The sequence below is a fragment of the Tubulanus polymorphus genome, chromosome 7 (assembly GCF_964204645.1).
Source record: "Tubulanus polymorphus chromosome 7, tnTubPoly1.2, whole genome shotgun sequence".
NCBI lineage: Eukaryota > Metazoa > Nemertea > Palaeonemertea > Tubulaniformes > Tubulanidae > Tubulanus > Tubulanus polymorphus.
This window is the reverse complement of record NC_134031.1, coordinates 7,433,119-7,456,625: the sequence shown is the minus strand read 5'-3', so window position 1 is coordinate 7,456,625 and position 23,507 is coordinate 7,433,119. Positions and strand designations below refer to the sequence as shown.

Below are 23,507 nucleotides of genomic sequence, written 5' to 3'. Positions count from 1 at the left end.
ACAGCGAAAAAAGTACGGGCTACGTGTATTTCACACCGCGATCACGGTATAAAGTAGTGCTGAACCAACTTTCGATGATGCGATATTTTGGATTGGTGTTGTTAATTAGTTGTTTAATAGGACCTGTAATTAGTTCAGGTTTATACTCGCTAAAAGACGGAGTAATCGTGCTTCACGACCAGAACATCGGTAAAGAATTGAACGGTTCGGCAGCGACGCTCGTCGAGTTCTACTCAAGTTGGTGCGGTCATTGTATCCGATTTGCGCCGACTTATAAGAAATTAGCCAAAGATGTTGAAGGTAATTTCCTCTTTTCAATAGAATACGTATGTAGAATGTACAAACAAAGGCAAAGCGAACGGAATTCCACACTTACTCATTATTGGCAGAAAGTCAGTGCACGATTGATTCGAAACTGGAGTCCAAAATCAGGGACTTGTTTCAACCGTATGCTACTATTTGAAGTTTGGAGATGATAGTTCAGATCATTCAATACAGGCATGGATCCAGGATTTTTTCCAGGAGGGGTTCATAAAAGATGTTGTTAGACATCCGACTAAAATCTCTAATGATAGCGGGGGCCTATACCACAGGGGCTCGTCACGATAGCTTGGGGTCCAAAATCAAAGATTTGACCCAGTATCCTATAGGATAGTACCACCTAGGCCTATAAAAAAAGGAAAGGGAGCTAACATTTTGACATACAAGAATTGACCATCTCATTTCAATCGCTCATAACTTCGTAACCCATCGACCGATGGGCACGAAATTAGTTTTGTTTCATTCCTAAGAGGTTACTTTTTCGTTTGAGACTTTCCGCGACGGATAATCGGATAAGAGACACCCGAGAAATCACGACTCAAACCCGAAAAAAACGAGTCAAAATAGCCAAAGCCAGAATTACTAGGACGTCTTGAGTAGTCGATTTCCGACGAAAAACGATGAGGACCCGGACGTAAATCAACACATATCATACATCGCTTGAAAGCTTATGATTATGTGGAACTGTCCGCCTGCTTTGAATACGTTCCTTTCACGAAATTGATAAAAAGATTTTCTGTTAGCTGAATAGGGGAGGGAGGTCACGGCCCCTGAAACCCCCTCTGGCTATGCGCCTGCAATATCCCAGGCACTTTATTAAGTAAAAAGAATATTTTTATCTATGTATGTAGTACATGTGATACTGGATAATCTACTTTAGTTAGGCCTAACCCCAAACTTCAATACAAGTCCCAGTCGGGGTGGATCCAGTGGGGTTCAGAGGTTCTGGAATACCGTCGAGCTTTGTCTCTGCCCCTGGAGATGCCCCGAAATACATGGATTTGACATAAAAGTGCCCTAATTCGGCATGATTTGGCTGAAATCCCTGAAATCCCTGAAATTCCCCTGAAATCCACAAGTTTGATGTTAAGTGCCCTCTTTTGCCGTGATTTGACATAGGTGCCCTCCCCCATAATAGTGAGAGTGCCCTTACACAATTCGGAACTCCCTTGAGATAGGGCCCTGGATCCGCCCCTGCCATTTGTGTGTAGACAAAATTCTTGGCACAGCTATTGCTACACATTCGGCTGTTGCCAATGAATCGTTGTGGAAGGCATTCTTACAATACATGCATTCAATTTGATATGAAAAAAATTGAAGTACTTTTCTGATTGGCGGTACCTTAGAAAATGTGCATACTTTTAGTGGAGGAGCAATATTCAAAATTACGTCTAACTCTGATACAAAATATTAGATTACAGTATCACAACTTTTTGGGGGTCGGTCTTTCAAAATGCATGCAGGTGGGGAGTCAATAAAATAAGTACCAAGATCATACATTGGGTAGGGAGGTCTAGGGTAGGACTATCGAAGTTCCATAGATTCATGTGTCTAATGTCTTTCAAAATCATTGACTAGCTTAAAGTGAATCACTCGGATATATCTGTGAGCTACCAGAGAAATGGAGCCATTAATCGCCATAGTAAACAGTCACCCGATTGTGTTCAACTTTAAGGCTGGCTTATGTTGACAAGCAACGCAACGCCTACCTACTCCCCTCGGCGCAACTGAGAGCAATCGCGAGCGCAGCCCAGCTTATGTCTACGGCGCTCCGATTCCTAGCAACTGAGGCGAACTTAGCGGGATACAAGATCCTCCCAGTTGCGTCCCTGCTTATGTCAGGTACGATTACTGGCAACTGCAATGGCTCAGATGATCACGTGATAAGCATTTTGAGAGTATATTTGAGTTATTTTGAATTATTGGGAAATATATTTCTTTAGAAAAGCTATTTCTTTAAGATCTTTATCTTTCTGATTCAGTTTTGAATACAATGTGCTAGCGAAATCATATAAAGATGGCCGCTCACACCATCATTCTTCTGATAAATTTACTAGATTCTAGATCGTCAGTCCAGTCATCTGCCGTGCTGAAGGTTTGGTTTACATTTTGAACTACTTGAATTTGAAAGTTTATGACTAATTACGAATTACGCAAACTATCGTAGGCCGGAATAGAACATGGGCAACTAGCTGGATACGGCTTGCAACGAGTCCGTAGGCGTTGGGTTGCCGTCGCGAGCCGGTATATGTCGAACCAATAGAGCAGCAACTGGCACAGCAATAAAGAAGTTTCCAGTTTATAGCCGCCATTTTGTGGCGGTCCCTCGAGGTCCCCATTGTTGCGATGATTTGCGCTCATTTTTAAAACATAAGTTTAGATTGAATATCTTATAGTTGAGTATCATGTAGTTTGAGTTTGAGATTACGTGCAAAAGGGGTCTCCCACTGCGCATTGCAATTTCACTGAACATTGAGATTTGCTACAAGAAATTTTTAAATGCAGTTTGATTTCTTCACATTTTCCGTGGGGATATTTTGAGATGATAATCCATATTTTGTTTGTACAGTATTTTGGTGGGACAATTGGTTTACTTTACTGATGTAAAATTCCAATATAATATTTAAAGGGGTTCATATCTGTCCCCCATTTGATATTCTGTTTTAGGGGGTCCAGTTTGGCAACTTTCAGTTGCGCCGCATATTCAAAAATATATAAAAACTTAGATTTTTTTCTAGTGTCCAACCATGAGTGGTACATTCTGTTGAAAGGCAAATTAGGTTCTCAACTAGGCCAACACAGAAAGTCCCCACTCTTACAAGAAATCCTTTAATTTCCCAACGCTACAAAACCCGAATTCATCAAAGCACTGAAAGTCCAACCATAAGAAAATAAAGGTAATATATAACCATCAGAAGCAATCAATTATTACAAACCAGTATAAAATCTTATTTTTGCAATTTCTTTTCACAAATCTCAATGTTCAGTGAAATGGCGGTGCGCAGTGGGAGACCCCTTTTGCGCATAATCTCAAACTCGAGCGGGTACAGATCAGTCGTACATCCAAGGTCAGCCTTTTACTAGGCTAACACAGAGACTACATTCAACAACATCAAATTACCGATGAAAAACCAACGCTGATTACACATTGTATATTAACTGATTGCAAAATGTCCGTAAGTGCAGGTACCTTAATATGCTTATAGTCTTAATACCAAATACATGGCACCTTGATATTCACTTCAATTTCGTAAGAAAAACATGGTATTCAAAGAAAAGAGAAACGTCATTCGGTAAATCATGCCGCTGCTGCAGTTCCAACATCACTGGACTTTTTGGGTAATTTTAACAGGTTTACTTAATGTAATGTATGTGTGTAAGACAGGACCCAGCTCAGCCCTTCTTCAGTTCTTGGTCAAGTTTTACTGAGAGTTAATAAATTTACTAGTAGTTGTATTTCCAATCTATAGTCAGAAATTAAACTCAGAACTGTGCAACTGGGGCTGGGCTATGAAAAACCTTACACAGTGCCAGCATACCTTAATTTCTTTTCATGAACTGAATGCATAATTTTTTTGCTATGTGGGGCTAGGCTTTGTGCGCGGCAATCAATTACTGTTGATAAAGCTTAAAAAATCTGTAATGACTATCCTGTTTAAGCGCATTGGTATTTCTTCAAGCCCATCCAATAAGAATTTTTGCGTTGATTGGTAGTCCACCTAATTGTAAATTCTTTAAACATACATCATTTAATGTTCTCTCTGGTAGTAGGCAAATTATGAATAATGGATAAATTAATCATTTGTTAATTAGCATATTTCAAAACTCAGCTGTTGTATCTTTTCACAAGTGAACGTTATTGTTTGTGCGGATAGATTCACTTAATTGCGGTAGTTTAAAAACCTTCAGACACATCTGTAACATTTTTGATAATTTAACCAGCTGTGGTCTCTTTGAGCGCTTAATTTCTATGATAAATGCCTAATTCTAACGAAATCATCATCGTGACGGTAGCCATTTGATATGATTCGGAATGGGGATGATAAGACAATTTGATTATTCAGATACCAGCATCTGATGTATGAGCGTGCATATGTTTTATGGATTTCACTCTACTATCACTGTTAGTCGCAGAATTTATGAAATCATAAATGAACCTGCTGTTTGCATATTCATAAACCACTGCGAGGAATTGAATATGAATTGTGTTCCATTTAACACACACATATGTGTAAATATGTTAACAAAATTTGATGGTTAACATAAATACAGATGTCAATACAGATGTCAAGTCGGCTTTAGACATTCGGGTATTAACCCAATAGACCGTAGAATGTCCGTCGACGCTCGACTTGTATCTCCGCAGAACGAAGCGCCACCTATAGTTTGAGGGGGTCATAGGCCAAACTTTTGACCAATGATTGACCAAATCTATACAGCAATAGAAAGCCTGTATAATTATCTTCAAAATAACCAATGGTTGTAATGCATCATTTTCAGTAGTTTTCACACTGCATTTCTACTTAATCTTTATATGCAAATTCAATTGGCTTATTAAGCGTCTGTTATTCAGGAACATGTTATTTAAGTCACAGAGTTCAATGGGTTAATCGAGCGATTTGAAATTTTGTCTGAATGTCTCAAATGCCGTATAGTAGATATCAAATCCGTTTAACTCAGTATATTGTATTGCTCAGAGAATGTCAGATAATCATTTCTACTGTTGATTCAAAACCAATATGTCTATACGTCATAAATTGTACATCTCGGCAGAATCAGACACTTCTGTTTTAGATGTTATCTGCCAACTGCCTCGGATTATCGCGTGGATTGGATAAACTTTTTGAAATCTTCGAACTCAAGTGATGACAACCCATTGGATGCTGTGACTGCCCCGAAATTTGCTTGAAATCTTCGGTGAAAATTTATTGGTACTGTAGGACCTGAGTCAAACTTGAGTCTATATAGTATGTCTACATAATATATGGTTGTATTCATCAGATTTTATATTTCTCAGGGAGGTTCAGATGAATAATACGCCTAGGCAGATAATAAATTCACAGTTCCTATATATCTATAATGACAATGTACAACGCATATTCATATTCGATTGTGATCGTATTTCACGTGTTTGCAGCTGTATTGTTTCAGATCACTCCAAATATGAAATACAAACTTTAAACGTCAACAGCTTCACAAAAAAGGGACCCTCAGTGCTGTTGGAGGGTGCATTTAGATTGGCCTCATTGTAAATGTATGATTAGAGGAATTTTGTGTGAACAACCGGCCATTCAAAACAAAAAACAAATAATTCTATTAGAATCGAGTTCATTTTAAAGGGGCTGCATTCATTGTTAAAGTGTATAAATAACGCCGCTGCTGAATTAGAAAGGCTTTCAGTCCCCCCAAAAATACATAAGCCGCGTTCACACTAGATTTGGCGCTTACGTATGAGGTACCATACTTCACTGGTGCCGAATTCACCAAAATACGGCGCTTACACAGCCAGTTACATTCACACGGTGAATCGGCAATTCAGCTCTTCGTAAGCCCGGTATAGTAGTCACCCAGTGTGCCGATAGAGGGGAGTGTAATTAGCGTTGAGTGTAGCGTACTACGAAGAAATACGCGGCTAAGCGCCGAATCTCCGTTCACAATACAGAAAATATGAGGCCAGCTCAGTCCTGTACTGAGATCGGGTGTTCGTATTTCAGTACGGAACTGAAAAAGCCGTGAGTAGGCCTCGAATAATTTCCAAGAGTGAACGCTTAGTACCGTACTGAAACCCTAGTGTGAACGCAGCTATAAATGTAAGCTTAACTTGTAATATGTGTAATATTTCAAAGCAATTGTAAAGTGTAATATTTCAAAGCAATTCAATCAGCATTGCTAGAATATTGACGTCCAGTCTGGTAGGGGCAGAAGATATTTCATAAGGGGTGGCAGATTTCAGAGGAGCTGCCCCTCTGAAACATGTTGTAGAGAACACTGGGTTTGAGCATGAAATAGATTTTGTGATATAATCATATATAACTTGGCCTACACCGTTTTATTAAAAGCTATCGGTTTTTACATGTATTTGGATATTGTTTTCATTGAATTTTCTTGTAATTTATTTTGCAGGTTGGTTGAATTACGTGAAAATTGCCGCAATTGACTGTGCCTCTCCGACTAACACAAAGATATGTCGAAATTACGATATTGAAGGATATCCTACTCTTAAGGTATATAGAATGCTTGAATATTTAAATGAAGAAGAGCAGTTTAATTGAAAAAAAACAGCTTACCTAAGGGGAGGTTTTAACCTTGAACCTGTGATGTAAAATGTAACATGCATACTGTATTCGCTTCGTCGTCCGTCCGTCCGCAGTGGTTTCCGTGCCCTAGCAGCTAAACCCTTTGACAGATTTTCTTCAAATTGTTGTGTTGTACCTCAGAGATTTCAAATGATTACTCCAAGGTTGTACTATATGAGGTTAGTAACTGATTAGATTTTGGGTCCTGTACATCCAAGGTCAAGGTCACAGGGAGCCATTTTGTGAATTTCATTTCGGGGCTCTAACTCATAAACGGTTTAAGATAACTTACTGAAATTCTATGGATGGGTTTTCCTAGGGACCGTGGGTAACTGATTAGATTTTGGGTCTTGTACATCCAAGGTCAAGGTTGCAGGAAGCCATTTTGTGAATTTCATTTCCGAGCTCTAACTCATTAAGGGTGTAAGATAACTTACTGAAATTCTATGGATGGGTTATCCCAGGGACCGTGGGTAACTGATTAGATTTCAGGTCGTGTTGGTCAAAGGTCAAGGTTACTAGAAGCTGTTATGTATTTTTCATTTCCGACTCTATCTCATAGATGGTTTAAGATAATTTGGTGACAATTTTTGGATGGGTTATCCTAAAGACCGTGAGTAACGGATTACATTTTGGGTCCTGTAGGTCAAAGATCAAGGTCACCAGTAGCTGTTTTGTATTTTTCATTTCCGGGCTCTTAATTCATAAACAGTATAAGATAACTCAGTGAAATTTAATGGATGGGTTACCCTAGAGACCGTGAGTGACTGATTACATTTCGAGTCCTGTAGGTCGAAGTGGAACCCGTTTTGTATTTTTAGCCCACTTGGGACTTAAGTCCCAGCGGGCTATTGCGTTCACTTTTCGTCCGTCGTCTGTCCGTCTGTCGCTTCAAGGAAATGTCTTCATATTTAGTTTATACACATGTATATACCCTAGACACATCTTCAGCCCAAAAACTGGCCCTATCAGATCCAAGATGGCCGACTGGCAGCCATTTTTGTTCGCCAAAATCAGCACTTTTTACATATTTTCGAAGTTTTCGAGGGAAAATTTGAAGACGCTTTGATCAATTACCTTGATCTTTCGTTTATATTTGAATCTACCAAGGGCCCATCAGCATAAGAAAAATTGGGTCAATCTGACTCAAGATGGCCGTCATATGACCTTTTTATTGCCCAAAAATGTCAATTTTGGCCAGAATTCATGGTCCTGTAGCTTCCTACTGGTTTGCCATTTCTCATTGCAATTTGTGATGGGTATTCTTTGGGAAAGGATTTTTTATACCTGAGACAGGTATTCTTGATCAGCCAATTATGACGCAATTGGCGGCCATCTTGGTGTCATCAGTACTCATTCGTAGGTGGGAAAAAGTTTTTCCACATTTAATTGATACCTTAGCATATTGTGTTACTATATTCAATTGGAAAGTTGTAGCCCATAACGTGGTTTATGATTTTGGTGAGTTTCAAGGTCATTGGTTTTTGTATGTGGCCACCAGGGGGCGTTGAATAATACAATAACTTAGTATTTCTATATTATATTTGTACCTATACATATTTTGTTACCACAATCAATTGCAAAGTTGTAGCTGATGACATCTTCCATGATTTTGGTGAGTTTTAAGGACATAAGTTATTGTATATGGTCACCAGGGGGCGTTGAATAGTAGAATAACTTAGTATTTCCTTATTAGATTGGTACCTAGGCATATTTTGTTACCATGATCAATTACAAAGTTGTATTTCATGACATTTACTACGATTGTAGTGAGTTTTAAGGTCATTGGGTTTTGCATATGGTCACCAGGGGGCGTTGAATAGTAGAATAACTTAGTATTTCCATATTAAATTTGTAACGAGGCATATTTTGTTATCACAATCAATTACAAAATTATAGCGGCTGACATGTCACTAGGGGGCGTTATGTATTGAAATTGTTAGATTGTTGAGCATTTGAAACCACTTCCCAAGTGGGCATGGTGTCCCTGGACCCCTAGTTCCTTTCCTGCCTTCAGAAATAGGTCGACATACACTTGGGGTGTATTTTACACTCAGGCATTTCACCTTATGTGGGGGGCATCAGTCGTCAGCGACATTCTAGTTTGCTCATTTTTTCACTGAATTTGCTACACAGATAGGATTAAAGATAAACAATTTTTTTTTATTTGACTTTTCTTCAAATTTCGGAAGGCGGTTCCCGTAAACCAAGCTATTAAATCAAAAAGCCTTACAGCTGGACATATTTATGAGCTGAGTTTTTGAACAGCGATCTGTGACAAGTTTGGGGCCTGAGGCCGGTAGAGAGGGTGGCCAGAAGAGTGACCCAGGTCCAGAATGAATAGGCAATGTGCGCTCGTGTTCGAGAGCCTTAACTCTGTTAAGACACACCTTCATGTCTGTTTCACTATCTTAGGTCGTTGCCAAAATATACTTAAATTTTCAGGCTCGTAGATTTATATTTTATTCACGAATTGAATTAGAAAATTATATTAGGGTATTCCCGTAATGAATTTGGGGTTTTGGAAAAACAATTTGGGTTTTAGGAAGTGAAAAATTGCTTGTTTTTTTTCGCTTCGTATATCTAAATTTGTGCGCGAGTGGAACCTAAGTGGCTGGTTGAAATCTGTTTCAGCTGTGTCCTTATTATTGTTTTTGGTGTTTTTGTTATTCAGATATTTCCACCCAATGCTGGTAACGATAAGGGTACGATGATCGAAAACTACGACCCCGACGAGAACAAGCAGATTAAACAAATTCGAGAGCGTCTAATCGATTTTATTGAACAGTACGCGCGAGAGAAGAAATTCAACTGGGAAGATTTACCCCCATTTACACCGGTAAAGTACGTATCATGTGACATTATATTTCACTCTGTCCCCGCCAGGGCAGCCATCTTGAATTTCTACAGCGATACAGCGGTTGAAAAAATAAATCCTACAGTCATTTTTACCAGTGGCATTTTTTTTTCTGGTCGTATTACTTCCAGTTACAGTTTTTATGGTGGGATTTTTGCTACATTTGTCACGGAGATCACACTTGCTTTGCATCACTGTCATTGCAGTTATAGATTACGTATAGTAGCATTTGCTATATGATGGGATGTTATCATATATGTCCCTTTATTAGTAAACATGCATCAATCAGCAGACCATATCTATGGAGTAACAATATCACGGAAACCATTCAATTAGACTACAGGATATTTATTTCTTTCACAAGACGATTAAACATATGCTAGACGGAAATAATGCCACCGGATGAAATGCCATTTTGCAACATAGGAAAAAATGCCACCGGTAAAAATGTCACCATGTTTGTTCTCTGAGTGTCATTTTGATGGGAAATCAGCTAAATTGCCAAGCTAGTAATGATAGCCTGGGACATTCTTTCCTACCGTACAAATGGGACATTTTTTCCCTGGTATATTTTTGGGGACATTTTTGCCAGGGACATTATTTCCCAGGACATTTAATCTACATTCTTAAAAGGCGCATGCATGTCTCTGACTTTTTCCAAAATTTTCCCTCGAGTAAGTTACCACCTTTGGCACTTGCTTCTGACGTGAAATGTGCCCTCTTTAATGAGAGAAATCCCACATTAAATTCAGCCAAAACGAGAAACTTGAATAGAACAGTATATATATATATATATATATATATATATATATATATATATATATATATATATATATATATATATATATATATATATATATATATATATATATATATATATATATATATATATATATATTTGCGCATCGTTTCAGTTAAAGACTATAGCCGCATTCACACTTGATTCGGCGCTTACGAAGTACCGTACTTTGCTGGTGCCGAATTTACCAAAATACGGTGCTTACACAGCCAGTTACGTTCACACTACGAGACGTCAATTCGGCAATTAGTAAGCCCAGTATAGTAGTCACCCGGTGTGCCAATAGAGGGGAGTGTAATTAGTGTTTAGTGTTTTTAGGTGGATGTGAATACGCAGCTAGCTAAGCGCTGAATCTGCGTTCACACTACAGAAAATACGCGGCCAGCTCAGTGCCGTACTGAGATCGGGTTTTCTTAATAAGCCGTGTATTTCAGTACGGAACTGAATAAGCCGCGAATAGGCCTCGAATAATTTCCTAGCGTGAATGTTAGTATCGTTCTGAAATCCGAGTTTGAACGCAGCTTATTAGCCATCATCAGGCGTTCTTAAAACAGAAGAATATTACAAGATATTTATACAAGACCAAAACAATAGAAACAGAGTGAGTGATTAAAATGTTGAAATGGGAATAGATTAAAGTAATGACATAACGGCTGGAAAACAAAAGTTAAGTAAGCAAAGGCAAACTAGGGGCAATAATAGATTAAAGTAATTTAAAACAAAAAAACACAAACTAAAGTGATTAAAACCTGAGGACAAGCTAAGGGGTAATCAGATGAAAACAAAGAGAAGGAGCAAGAAAGGCGATAACCAGTGAGTGAATGGAAACAAGCAAGCGATTATCAAGGCAAACAATGGAGGGAATGAATATAACAGGGGTACAAGAGAAGCGAGAAATTTGGAGATCAAAATGTTGTGGGGGGAGAAACTGTAATTAAAATTTCACTCAAATTAACAAATTTTTGGATAATCAGAGCCGATTACATAATGTGTCGTTTAATTTTTTCCGGACAGGTGAAAATTATGGAGGCATTTTCAAAATCAAAATCGTGGCTGGTTTCGTATACGTGATTGGTAACACCACTTTCAGGCTTAAAATTCCTAACATCATTCCTATGTTCACGTATGTGCTTGTGTAAATCGCGTCCGGTTTCACCAATATATATTTTATTACAAACTTTACAGGGAATTTTATATACACCAATGTCTTACACGGATATTGCGTATCTTCTCGTCTCATCGTGCCCTCTTTTTCATCCTGTCCGATCAATGAAAAGGGGATATGTAACTGTTTCAGCGTAGATGCAACTTCGAAACTACATTAGTTATAACAATAACCAAACACCCGCACACCACTGAAAATTTCCTGATGTCTCTGCTAATAAATCAGTCATTCAGTTTCTGTATAGCATGAATTAGAGAATTCTGAGATTTTGATCCCACGGAAAAATCTGGGAATTCGGGTCACAATCATTTTTTGGTAAAACCTGTTATTCTCATTACAGAAATATAGCTGATATAAGAGCAGCGATGGCTTCGAAGTTGAAGCATACTTTAGAAACGGTAGCAGTGGTTGTTGAAAACAATCCAGAATCTTTTCTAGCCAGAGAGGTAAGTGCATGTAGTTATATATAAGACGATAAAAGAGTTTCCAAATGAGATAAACAGTGTCATTTTGTAAACAGTGAAATTTCACTTTTCGGCAGCAAAGTTTTAGAATCAAAACCCCGTTTAGTGATACTCTGAAAATAATTTTTGTTGTTCGCTCATCGTTAAGTCATCCGCAATATCATCCTTAGACTTGGATTTCATTTCTTTTGTTCAACTATGGCTTCATATATCAACTGGCAAATTTTCAATTTCCATGAATTTTACACTCCACTTTTTTTGCTTTTTTCGATATATTTCTAATTGAATCGTGAAATGAATCAATTACAATAACTCTTCTACCATTTTTACAACTGCCGACCATGATGATTTTATCACATTTGTAATTTATTGCAGTCGTTTAATTCAGGGAAATGAAGGTGATTGGTGTACGCGTGGTTGGTCATATTTTTTCCATTTGTTTTCGTTATCGAAACATATGGATAACGCTGACGTAGATATAAAGACATCTGTTTCAATTCTCATGCGCTTTAACCTGTTATCAGCGTTTCCCTTGCAGAAATGGTGACATATGCGCGCTTGTTTTAGAATCCATACTTGGACTATGATGTACTGTTTTATTAACCCGGGTACTCATCCTTCTATTATGGCTTACCATGATGACACTTTTGATATCACGTATGCAGCGAATGAAGATTTTATTGATTTTCTATGGAAGTACCTGCTAGCACTTAACAGCAAATGTTGTTTATTTTATTGAATAAAGAAAAACTAATGGAGAGTTCAATGCTTTACTTAGGAATGTCATTGAAAACTCTGGGGGGAATCCAAGCATACTTCTGGCAGTACAACAAAGCACACATTCATGTTTTCTATATTATTTCGTGTCCCTGACAAATCAATATATGTTTTGGATATATTTTCACTTTGACATCCTATGGAACTATGGAACATTGGGTTTTTAAGGTGACACATGTGCTATTCAATACAGTTAAGAACCCTTGCACTCCACCATCAGATCGGCTAATTAGGAGGGGTCGATGGAGTACGGAATATTCATCCAGATAACTGTTAGAGTAATTATCTGTCAAAACTCAACCCACCAATTGTTTGATTTTATTGAGCATTTGTATACTTATTACAATGACCCAAGACATCTACATATGGTATATATGTTTTTTCAGTTGCTGCTGGATATGTCATCATTTGGTCAAATATTAGTCTATCGTATGATGGGGTTCTACGCCAGTGAATACAACCTACGATCACCCGGACTTTATTTGCTCAAGAAAGACAACACATTTCATCCACTTGTCGAGTAAGAAGTTTTCTCGTAAGCTTAGTGCACGTAGCTAGAACTCGAAACATGAAACAAATTTTGTGTTTATATGTGTTTTGGTGTGTTAAGTTTGCCCGCTACTGCACACAGCAAAACGATCAATACATCAAAACAAACCTATTATCCCCTGATATCAAGATGTCAGGGATTTTGGTGAGTCATGTGATTTGCATGTCACTGATGGTCAATGGCGGTTTCTTGCTACTTGGTTATGCACCGAGCAATTGAATCTTTGAATGTTTAGTTTCGGCTTTATGGTTTTGACAATGTTTCTTGTTTCGGAACACCAGACACATTGATGAAACGAGTGAAAAAACCTTTCTGTTTCGTATTCATTTCTTGCTGTGTGCGTTAGCTCAACATGTTTTAACTACTCACCCTACAAGTTAACGTAGGCTTATGTCACACTTTAGGATTAAGTGATCTCAACTGCATTTTCCCCAACCAAAGGATATATTATACCCGTATTTTCTTTCCAACTCTGTTTTGATATGAACACTTACACTTGTTTAGTAACCCAAAACTCAGGGGCTCTATGTTTTGGATTTGTAATAGGCTGTTTGAGAACAATCATACATGTGTGACACCAGAGAGTCTATTGCCTAAATGCTCCTGGTTGATAAAAGGCTTAAAAATGATGAAAAAACAATGTGTCATAATTCATAGAAATAGCATTTTACCCATTGGCAAACTTAAACACATGTACTGGCTTGCAGTGTAAAAACATCATAGAAGGTCTATTAACATCCGATTCTGGAACAACGCCCTATTCAGTGTGAATAGGTTTTATCATTTCAGTCCACTGAATTTTTTGTCCCAATGATGATTTTTGTTATTGAAAAATAGAAATTTTCATTCATACACATCACGATTATTTCGAATGACTGTTTCACTCCAAACACTTAATGTTGCACCTGTCATAACTATGGTTACATGATCGATTACACTTGTCAAACTGATTGCATAGAAAAACTTCAGTCAACATAAATTAGATCAATAAGCCAAGTACCATACACATTGGAGTACGATATGTGGATTTTAAGTTAGGACATCTAAATCAAACTTCATCGGCTAGACATTTACAAAATAAATCAAACCAGATCAATCATGTTACCATTAATGGTATCATAAGCAATACAAATAATTGTAAGCATACAAATAATTGTACAATAAGCCATTTTACAGTTTGCAGGCGCCATTTTTTGGGTACCCGCCGGGTCTGCATTGTTGAATTTTTTGTCCCTATTTTTCTCCGGTTTAATTTTTTTATTTCATTCATATCTCTGGATTGGATTAAGATAGAAACAAAGTAAAAATATCGATGAACTCAGTTTAAAATTAAATTTTTTATGATATCACTCATTTATAAAGTTAATGCAGCAATGGGCGCTGGTGAAGTTATAAACATTGATATCCTCTTCCCGATAATTCAACTTGAATTATTGCTCATCCCATTCAAAAGTTTTTTTAAAAAGTTCATCGCACAGTTCAAATATATTACACTAGCTTGAATTTAAAAGATACCAAATAAAAAGTTCATTACATCTAATTATTTCACACAGTGGAATATGCCACAGTTAATAAGTTATTCAGTTTGAATTTGATACAATACAAATAGAAATTCCGTTCGAATTTAAAAATGTTGAAAATAAAAAGTACGAATTTACCACAACAAAAGAGTTCATTGCACAGTTCAAATATATCACAGTTTTATTGCAAATGAATAGAATTCGGGAAATATCTTGCTCTGAAATGTTCTTGAAAAATCACCAAGTGGGGGTTCTTATTTAGTTAATAGACTTGGGGATTATTACCTATAACTGTCAAAAAGGTTCCCACTGAATTGATGATTATGATGACATGACCGTCATCATGGCCGCTCTTGCTTGTGGTGGTGAATGGAAAAAAGCAACATGTCAAAAGATCAATGCATTTGGTTTTCGTGGTAGTTAATGAAATGATAGTTTATTAGCTATTTAATCTTCCTTGGCCATTTTTTCCTGCAATCGCTTGTGGCAGCCAATTAATCTTTGTTCGTTGTTCACGAACAATTTCAGGAATTCCACAAATCATCGTGAGGATTTCAAACTAGCATTGTATCAGGTGAATCCAGAAACAGCGATGAGTGCCAAACAGTTATCCGAAAATCAAGTCAAAGCCGCTAAGGCAGATCAAATAGAAAAGCCAGTCAGGTATTGTAGAATCTCAATAAATCTCACTAGTGGTACCAGTTATGGTTGTCTCCTCATTTTGCAGCCCCAATTTCAACTCTGCACCCCCTCCCATTCACAGACATTGACGCTTAGTCCATGCTGAATTTGTGTCATGGACTGGCCGATGAGTTTTTAGAACTGAGTCGCATTAGTTGTAGTATGTCAATGATTTGAATATTCAGAAATGCATTGAAATCACTAGCTTTAATTCGAAAGCTTCAACACCTGTGTGGTGTGATAAACGTATTCATTATAACTGACATAGAACGCTGAAAAAGTATCTATGATTATAGGCATAGGTCGTGATAAGCCTTGAGCTCTTCATTCACCTTAAATATTCATATGACAGACCCACTAAGATTAGGCAGATTCTATTACATTTAAGTTATAGTTTTCATCGCCAAGCTGTCAAATCCTTCTTCCAGTCCCAAAATGCATGTAATAAAGTGCCTTGATATATATTTATTCTGAAGCAATATCCTAAGAAATCACATTACTTTTTTCTGCATTTTCCAGTCCCCAGAAGGCAGTAAAGATGCAGGATTTGGAATCGGCATTGTACTATTCACTAACTCATGAAGTTTCTATACAGAAGAATATCACGGGAGATTCATTACAAGCGCTGAAAATGTTTATTGCGCTGAACATTAAGGTATCAACAATCATGGGCAATTTCTGCATAATTAATTCCTTTCTCCAGCTGAATTCCTTGGAACAAAAAGCTTGAATTCCTTGAATATTTTGTTCAAAATGCAATTGTTATGCCTTTATTATCTTGGGGTTTTTTAGAAATATTAATTTTATATTTTAACATTGAATTTGAACACACCAAAATATGTAAGAAGTATATTTTTTGTGCCACTTATTCCCGAAAATCCAAAAATAATGTATACAGTTTGTAAGTGCTTGCATTGATTAGCTCTTCATTATCTCCAGGACTTGTTGTCTGTTTTATTGTAACATAACAATAGATGGCTGTCTCATGTTTCATACAATCTAAAGACTAAAGTGTCCTTCTTGAACTCTTCGGATGATATCCTCAGGAACAATCCCAATTTCAATGATTTCAAACAAGCACATAAAACCTTCCTGTTAGAATTAGCTTACAACCTGTAACAACTTGGCCCATGCGCTGGTGGAAATTGGTCACAATGTAATAGGCACTTTACAAATGTCACTGTTTATTATTTATTCATATATACTTTGGTTGACTTATGAGTTGTTAACTAGTCTCAATTGATATTTCACAGTTTTTTCCCGGCCGCCCAGAGATTACAAAGTTTCTGCAGTTTATCTATGAATGGTTGCTTACAAAGCAGTGGGTATCAGGAGAGGGATGGCAAGATCATTTGTATCACTCACAGGTGAGTTTTCTCCAAAGATTTTGATTCATCCTATGCCATCCTATGCCACTAGAATTTTTATCACTTTGCCCTCTGTAACTCTTGCTGATTTTTCAAAATCAATGAAACCCTCCAGCGAGCCCAGAACACAGCAGCCCATCTAATTACCAAGTATAATATACAAACCGAAAATACTCCAAAATTTCTTTGTGACCTCATGCTAATTTAAGAATTTGCGAAATTGCGCCTCTATGCATCCAATGTAATTTTCAAAATATTCTGGATGATCCCTGATTTAAGTCGGCGCTTTGGTGCATGCGCCTTATGAATGTTCCACTTTCATGGAAATTGGTGATTTATTTGAGGTGTATTTCATGTTTGTGTTTCTTGGTTGTGTTGAGCTGTAGAGACCTCTGAATTAATACCGTTACCATCAATTTGATGAATGTCATCGATTTTGTTTCTTAACAGAATAAAACCCGGTTTATTCCGGATCCACCATATGACGCAATGTGGACTGGCTGCCAGGGAAGTAAATCGATATTTCGTGGTTATCCGTGTGGCTTATGGACACTGTTTCACACGTTATCGGTGACCCATTACATGACAAGAAAAGCAGGTATGACATTTAATTTGAAAGCACAATCAAAGAATGCTATAATGAAGACCGGTATTACAATGAGTTACGGCACAGCCTAGAAGTAACATAATTCATAACGCGTTCGTCGGAGATCGATGCATTTTTCGTTTTGCGTTTTTGGTAAAACGAAATAGAAACGAAATCAAACTAGTTACTACCGCGGTTCAAATTCAACGCGTCTGGTGCGCGCACATCAAATGCACATACGTATTAATAATAGCTCCCTTCTTTTCGAGTGTAACTTCTTTTATTTGGATGACTACATTGTAAAATACATGCAGTTACATTATGAATGCCTGCAGCGAAACGCACAATTCTTAAACGGATATTTGTCCCTAATGAAACTCGTTCGGAACTAAACGAAAACGAATTACAGAATACTGTTTCAACGATATAAAACTAAACACAAACGAAAACGAAGTTAAGTTTCTTCTAGGCTGTACCGTTGATTGACATACATGTATTGTCCTCAGTGTTGGTATTAAGTTTGTACTGGCACTTAAAATGATGAAAAACTCTAGACTCCTTCATGTCAATTTGTAATGTTGAACTCAGTGAAGGCTTTCCTATTTTTGATTCTTAATGTGTACACGTATTTCTGATTCAATTCATCGAGTGTAAGTCGTCATTTGGATACGTTGTCAACACAACGATGGTCCCAGCTATGACGACTAATTTGAGTTCAATTGTATTTAACAATCGATAACTTATTTTGGTCAGCTATCAAATATAATGCTAAGAATATGAATGTTGAATTCTGTAAAAACTGATAATGCTTGTATCATTTCAGACGCAAATTTTAACCATAAGGAAGTTGTTATCGGTATGCGGACGTACATCAAAAACTTTTTCGGCTGTCAAGAATGTGCAAAAAATTTTGACAGAGGTACCGCGTCATTTGAAAGTAAAATGCTGTCCGCTAACTGCAGCGTATTGTATTTGTGGTGGACGCATAACATCGTTAATGATCGCCTGAAAGGAGATTTAACCGAAGACCCGCTCTACCCTAAGGTACAATTTCCAACACGAGTTCAATGCCCTAAATGTCGTTTGGATCCCGACACGAAGGACCTGAAAGTCATCACGAAACCAAAATGGAACGAAACAAAAGTGTTGGAATTCATGATCGACTTCTATCGCAAAGCGAACATCGTTCAGGACAGCAAGGGGGAGTACGTCGCTGATCCAGCCGACCGCGAATGGATCAAGCAGATGAGCGAACACGTGCTGGCGCAGATTCAACGAAAAGTCGACATACCGAGCATCGGTCGAATTCACTCACTTAAACGCAACAAAGTGAAGAAGACGGTCGATTCGTATTTCCGTCCGAATTTGACGAAAATCAACGATCGCATCCTCAAACTGAAAGAACGCGAACGAAACACGCGCTACACACGAGGCAAACCTGTCCTAGCGACGTGGGGCTTCAATAGTATTGACATCAGTATGTGTGTGTTATTTTATGTTATATGCTCCGGTATTATGCTTCTGCTGTATTTCCATTTCACTTTGCGAAAACGCGGCGCGTTGTCCAAATGTCCGATTTGACGCCAGTGTAGTGCGGCGATTCGAAGGTGCATGCACGAATTAGTAAGATATTTCTGAAATTAATAGTATTTTTACGGTACATTATTTTTCTATGAACTTGTATTGCCGCCGCACTGTTTAAAAGCTAGAGAATGTTATTGTATTTATTAAATTGGTTCCAGTGGTGCTTTTTGATGTGGGTTGTTTTTGAGAGCCACTAGTGGCTAACATGAAATACATGAATGTTGTATCAATTTGCTATGATAGAAGTATGCTGTTGAACATTCCATTATGTGAAAACAGATGAATAATCTTAGTTGTTTATGAAAGAGATGTTATATTGCAATCCTAGACTTTATTTGTCAAGGAGGCTGGATGTTGGATTGTTTTATGTTAACCAGTGAATAGAAAGTTAGATATCTTCACTTGTTCAAAAACTGCTATTTCAATACTAGTTAAAATAAACAGCTACAGTATTGATTTCTCTACCAGATCATCATTTGAACCCTAGGGCTTAACCTGAGTGCCTAGAGTGTTAACAGTGTTGTTTCAGCTTTCATAACAACATGTGGCTGAAATTTTGCGGAATGTGTCGTGGCTAGACTGAAAATGATTCTACAATTCATTGGCATCCATATGGATGTCTGATTATTATGAATTTGAGTTGGAATATTGGTCCATGATAAATTCTGTGCGTGCTAGGTTTAAGAGATTTTTTGTACGTTTTATTCTTTTGTTTTGCTTAATTTGATTACTGGGTGGGTATACTTGTTTTAGTCTTTCATCAATTTTTCTGATAACTACCTTTTCTGTTCTGTCAATATTCTTGGTGTTTGGGATAACTATGTATCTATACATGTAGAGTGCATGAATTTTATCTGCTGACTTTCCACTGGATTGACCAGTATTTCTTACTTTTACGAAAAAAGTACCGGCAGGTGGTTCGTTAAATCATTCCGTAATTGATAATATACATGTATACAATTTGTAGTTTATTCTATAAACAAGATTCACTAAATCTCGTCATCAGTGAAAGGGTAATGAAATTACAGGTTTTCTGCACCTTTCGCATTTGAATTGAAAGGAAATTATAATCATATAAATGATAAAGAAAAAAGAATTTATTGCTGGGGATTCAAACGTGATATTAGAATTGGAGGAAACGGATGCTTGATTCGGATATTCTTGGAGCCACTTGATAGGACATACATTTTATGAATGCTCTGGGGAAGGAAAAGAAAAAAAATAATAGTTATTGCAAGAATAACAATAGGGTTTTCTGCAAAGTGTTAAAAACCCTAATAATGATTAACAGTTTGTTTCCAAAAATATAAGATGTTACTAAGGAAGGATTTAGAACAGGAACTAAGAGACAATAGCTAAGATACAGATAAGGACAAAGAAGCTACACAAAACTAGGAAATTATGGATAGATATATATATACAAAAACATGGGCAAGAGAAAGATAAAATTCCCAACCATTCCTGAGTAACATCCTATATTTTTGGAAATACTCTTTATCATTATTATTTTTATTACACTTTTTCTGTTGATGTAATACAGTTCTATCTCTAAAACGTAAGAATGAATTTGATATATCATAAATTTGTGGGATCGTTTATCAACTTCTGAAACTGAAAACACATCAGTCTACCAGTCACTGGTAAATTTGTTGACCATTAGTATGGCTTGTGTTTATTCACCCATGGAAAAAAGCTGCTATTCAATTCTAATCTGGTATCAGTTTGTTTTGTTTTGTTAGTGTTTGCTGTAGTTTTTAAAGTGATCGATGTTTTATCAATAACTGTGGAGGAGCATAATGATGATTTAACTATAGCTGCAATCACACATAGACGATTTGGCCCTGGCCAAATTGGCCTGGATCAGGCCCGAGCCACATTTGACTCGTGCCTCATTAGAGAGCGCGTTCACACGCAACACTCCCCCGATACAAAACCATGCTCAAAGAAAGCAAAGTGAGTCACTTCTGGAACCAGTTGCAATTCTAAAGCAATCACTGCTAGAATTTGGCTCGGGCCTAGTCCGACATTTTTGGTCAGGCCAAACAGGCATGGGTCCGTTTGGCACCCGTGTGATCACGGCTTTTATGTAGCCTTGTTACGATGAACTTAAGTGGAACAACAGTTGGTTAGAGTTAATTAACAAATACCATGGTTACAATACAATTTCTTGTCACTATGTCAACTGTCCACTGTTTAACTTAAACCAATTTTTGAGCAACTGATCTTATATTATACACTTGCATCGCTGAAGGTACACTCATAGATAAACTGTTTAAACATGTCATAGAGAGATTGGGCTCTTGTGCATAAGCAGTTGTGGTAATATTTTCCAATATTTACTATGTTGTGGAGTTAAATTCTTATTCTCACTACCCCACACATAGTTTGAAGTAAGCCTCCTGATGATGTTTATTGTTTTATGGACTTTACAGTCCATGCTCGTTCTTAGTACCAGTAACAAAATTATTCGAGCAACTTTGCGTTGATGATGTTTTGACTTGTATTCTATAGATGAAAATTCAACTATAGACGCTTCTCATAATTTGTGGTCGTTTGTGGAACTATAACATTCCCCCCCCTGTTTGACGTCATCGACTATACAGAAAAACTGGTCAGTTTTGACCAGCGGCTTTCATTGACCTAAACTGACATCGTAAGCTGCGATCACACGGAGACAATTTGGCCCGGGTCAAATTGGCACGGATCAGGCTCGGGCCAAAAATGCTTGTGTGATCGCAGCTATAGTTCCCCATGCAGCGACACTATCATGAGAAGGGTCTATGGAATAAGCTAGGAATAAGCAAATGCAGTATTGTAATACAAAAGTTGGTTCATCAAGAGAGTTCAAAAAGAGTCTGAATTGTTTATGTTACATTTAAGCCAAAATTTGAATTGAACCAACTTTTGAATAACTGCCTTGAGGCTCACTTGAAACAAATTCCATAGCGAGTGAAATTTTGACTCAACTAAAAAGCTAAACAATATGAAATACATGTATTGACTTGTTGAAAATGAACTGAATGTAATTTCAACTCTCATAACTGGTAAACTTCATCTACCTAGTCACAAACTTTATATGCGCTGCGTGGCTTTGCCTTCAACTTTAAGTGGGCAAATAGTACCTGGCCAAATACATCAATGATATCTATTTCATTCCAAATGCACGGATGTTTAGTGGCATAGTTGAGTTAATTTTAAGAGTACATGTAAATATCTGAAATAGATCTTAAAATGACCAGGATGGATGGGAAGTTGAACTAAACCATCAACTTTTATCCATTTAATACTGTATTAAAGAATTGGCAAAAAGTCGTCTTGACTGGTTCAATTGGAGAACATTTCAGCCATGGAATATCACAGACACTCTTGTTATTGGAAGTTTACAATGTAATTACTGTTATCACTTTATAATTGAGCGAAAGATCATTTCATGAATAGTAAATGATTACATGTACAAGTTTATTTTATTGATGATCAAACTGAATTTAACCCATTCCCAACAATTCCAAATGAATACTCAAATGAGAATGTGCTTCACATTGTTAAGTTCAAATGAGATGGTCATTCTCTTCATATGGTCGGTCTTTCACTGCCATATGGAAATGGTCTTTCACTGCCATATGGAAATTCGTCATTTACCGGTAGACTGCGATCCAAACTGAAGAATTGTTTTTTATGCATTTCAAATCATCATTTATTGATGACTTCATATGATATGAAATTTGTTGTATATCGTAGCGTAACAAGGTGGATGTAATAAAGTAAATTTAGTTGTAAATCAATGGTGATGTACAATGAAATGAAATAAAGTTATTTTTCTAAGTGAAAACCTGGATTGATCTTTTTCTAGGGTTTAACTACTGAAGAATCAATTTCTGGTTTAGATGAAATGGTTAAGAAGGCAGCCCATTTAGATTTCAGAAAACATAACATTAACCTATCTGGATGCAGATGCAATTAATTCATGTACACACCATCGAACAGCACCTTTGCTTAAGTCTCCTACCTGGCAAATACCTTCATGTATGGTACTTTGTCACCATTCATTAAATTTTTATCACCCAGACTTCACATACTGATATAACGAGAAAGATGAAGTCCGAAAAGTTTCCTTTAAGCTTATAATTTATTCATTCGATGTTTCGACTAAAACCTATTTTGTACATGTAATCTTCAGGGAATCTCTCTCGTTATATCAGTGTCAGATTCTCTATAATCGTCACAACACGCGCTTTGTGTTTCACCAATGGTTTTCACACTCGTATTGAAGAATTCGCCGGACTTATTTGATTGAAAATGAACTACATGTATGGACAAGGAATGACATCAACTTTACAACAGACATTTCAAGAAGTGTCCAGAGACTTCACATGACAGGGGCACATGTCAATCGGAATGAGGCGATTGGTTCAATACTGCAGATTGATACCTGTATTTACATCAGTCTGGCACCAATCTTGACAACCAAAATAGATGCTGAGGTCATGTGAACAGCGACCTTAAACCATGAGAAACTTAATCATAGTTCCATGACAATAAA

General features: G+C 37.2%; 1 protein-coding gene across 1 annotated transcript; it reads left to right on the top strand.

Moving 5' to 3' along the window:
* Positions 1-18: 18 nt before the first annotated feature.
* Positions 19-22,762, top strand: LOC141908916 (sulfhydryl oxidase 2-like). The gene is made up of 10 exons (XM_074799203.1): positions 19-300; positions 6,445-6,545; positions 9,292-9,461; positions 11,779-11,884; positions 13,066-13,199; positions 15,278-15,412; positions 15,950-16,085; positions 16,684-16,797; positions 17,248-17,395; positions 18,207-22,762. The coding sequence occupies exons 1-10, from the start codon at positions 75-77 to the stop codon at positions 18,962-18,964; spliced, it is 2,028 nt and encodes a 675-aa protein (XP_074655304.1). The 5' UTR covers positions 19-74; the 3' UTR covers positions 18,965-22,762.
* Positions 22,763-23,507: the final 745 nt, after the last annotated feature.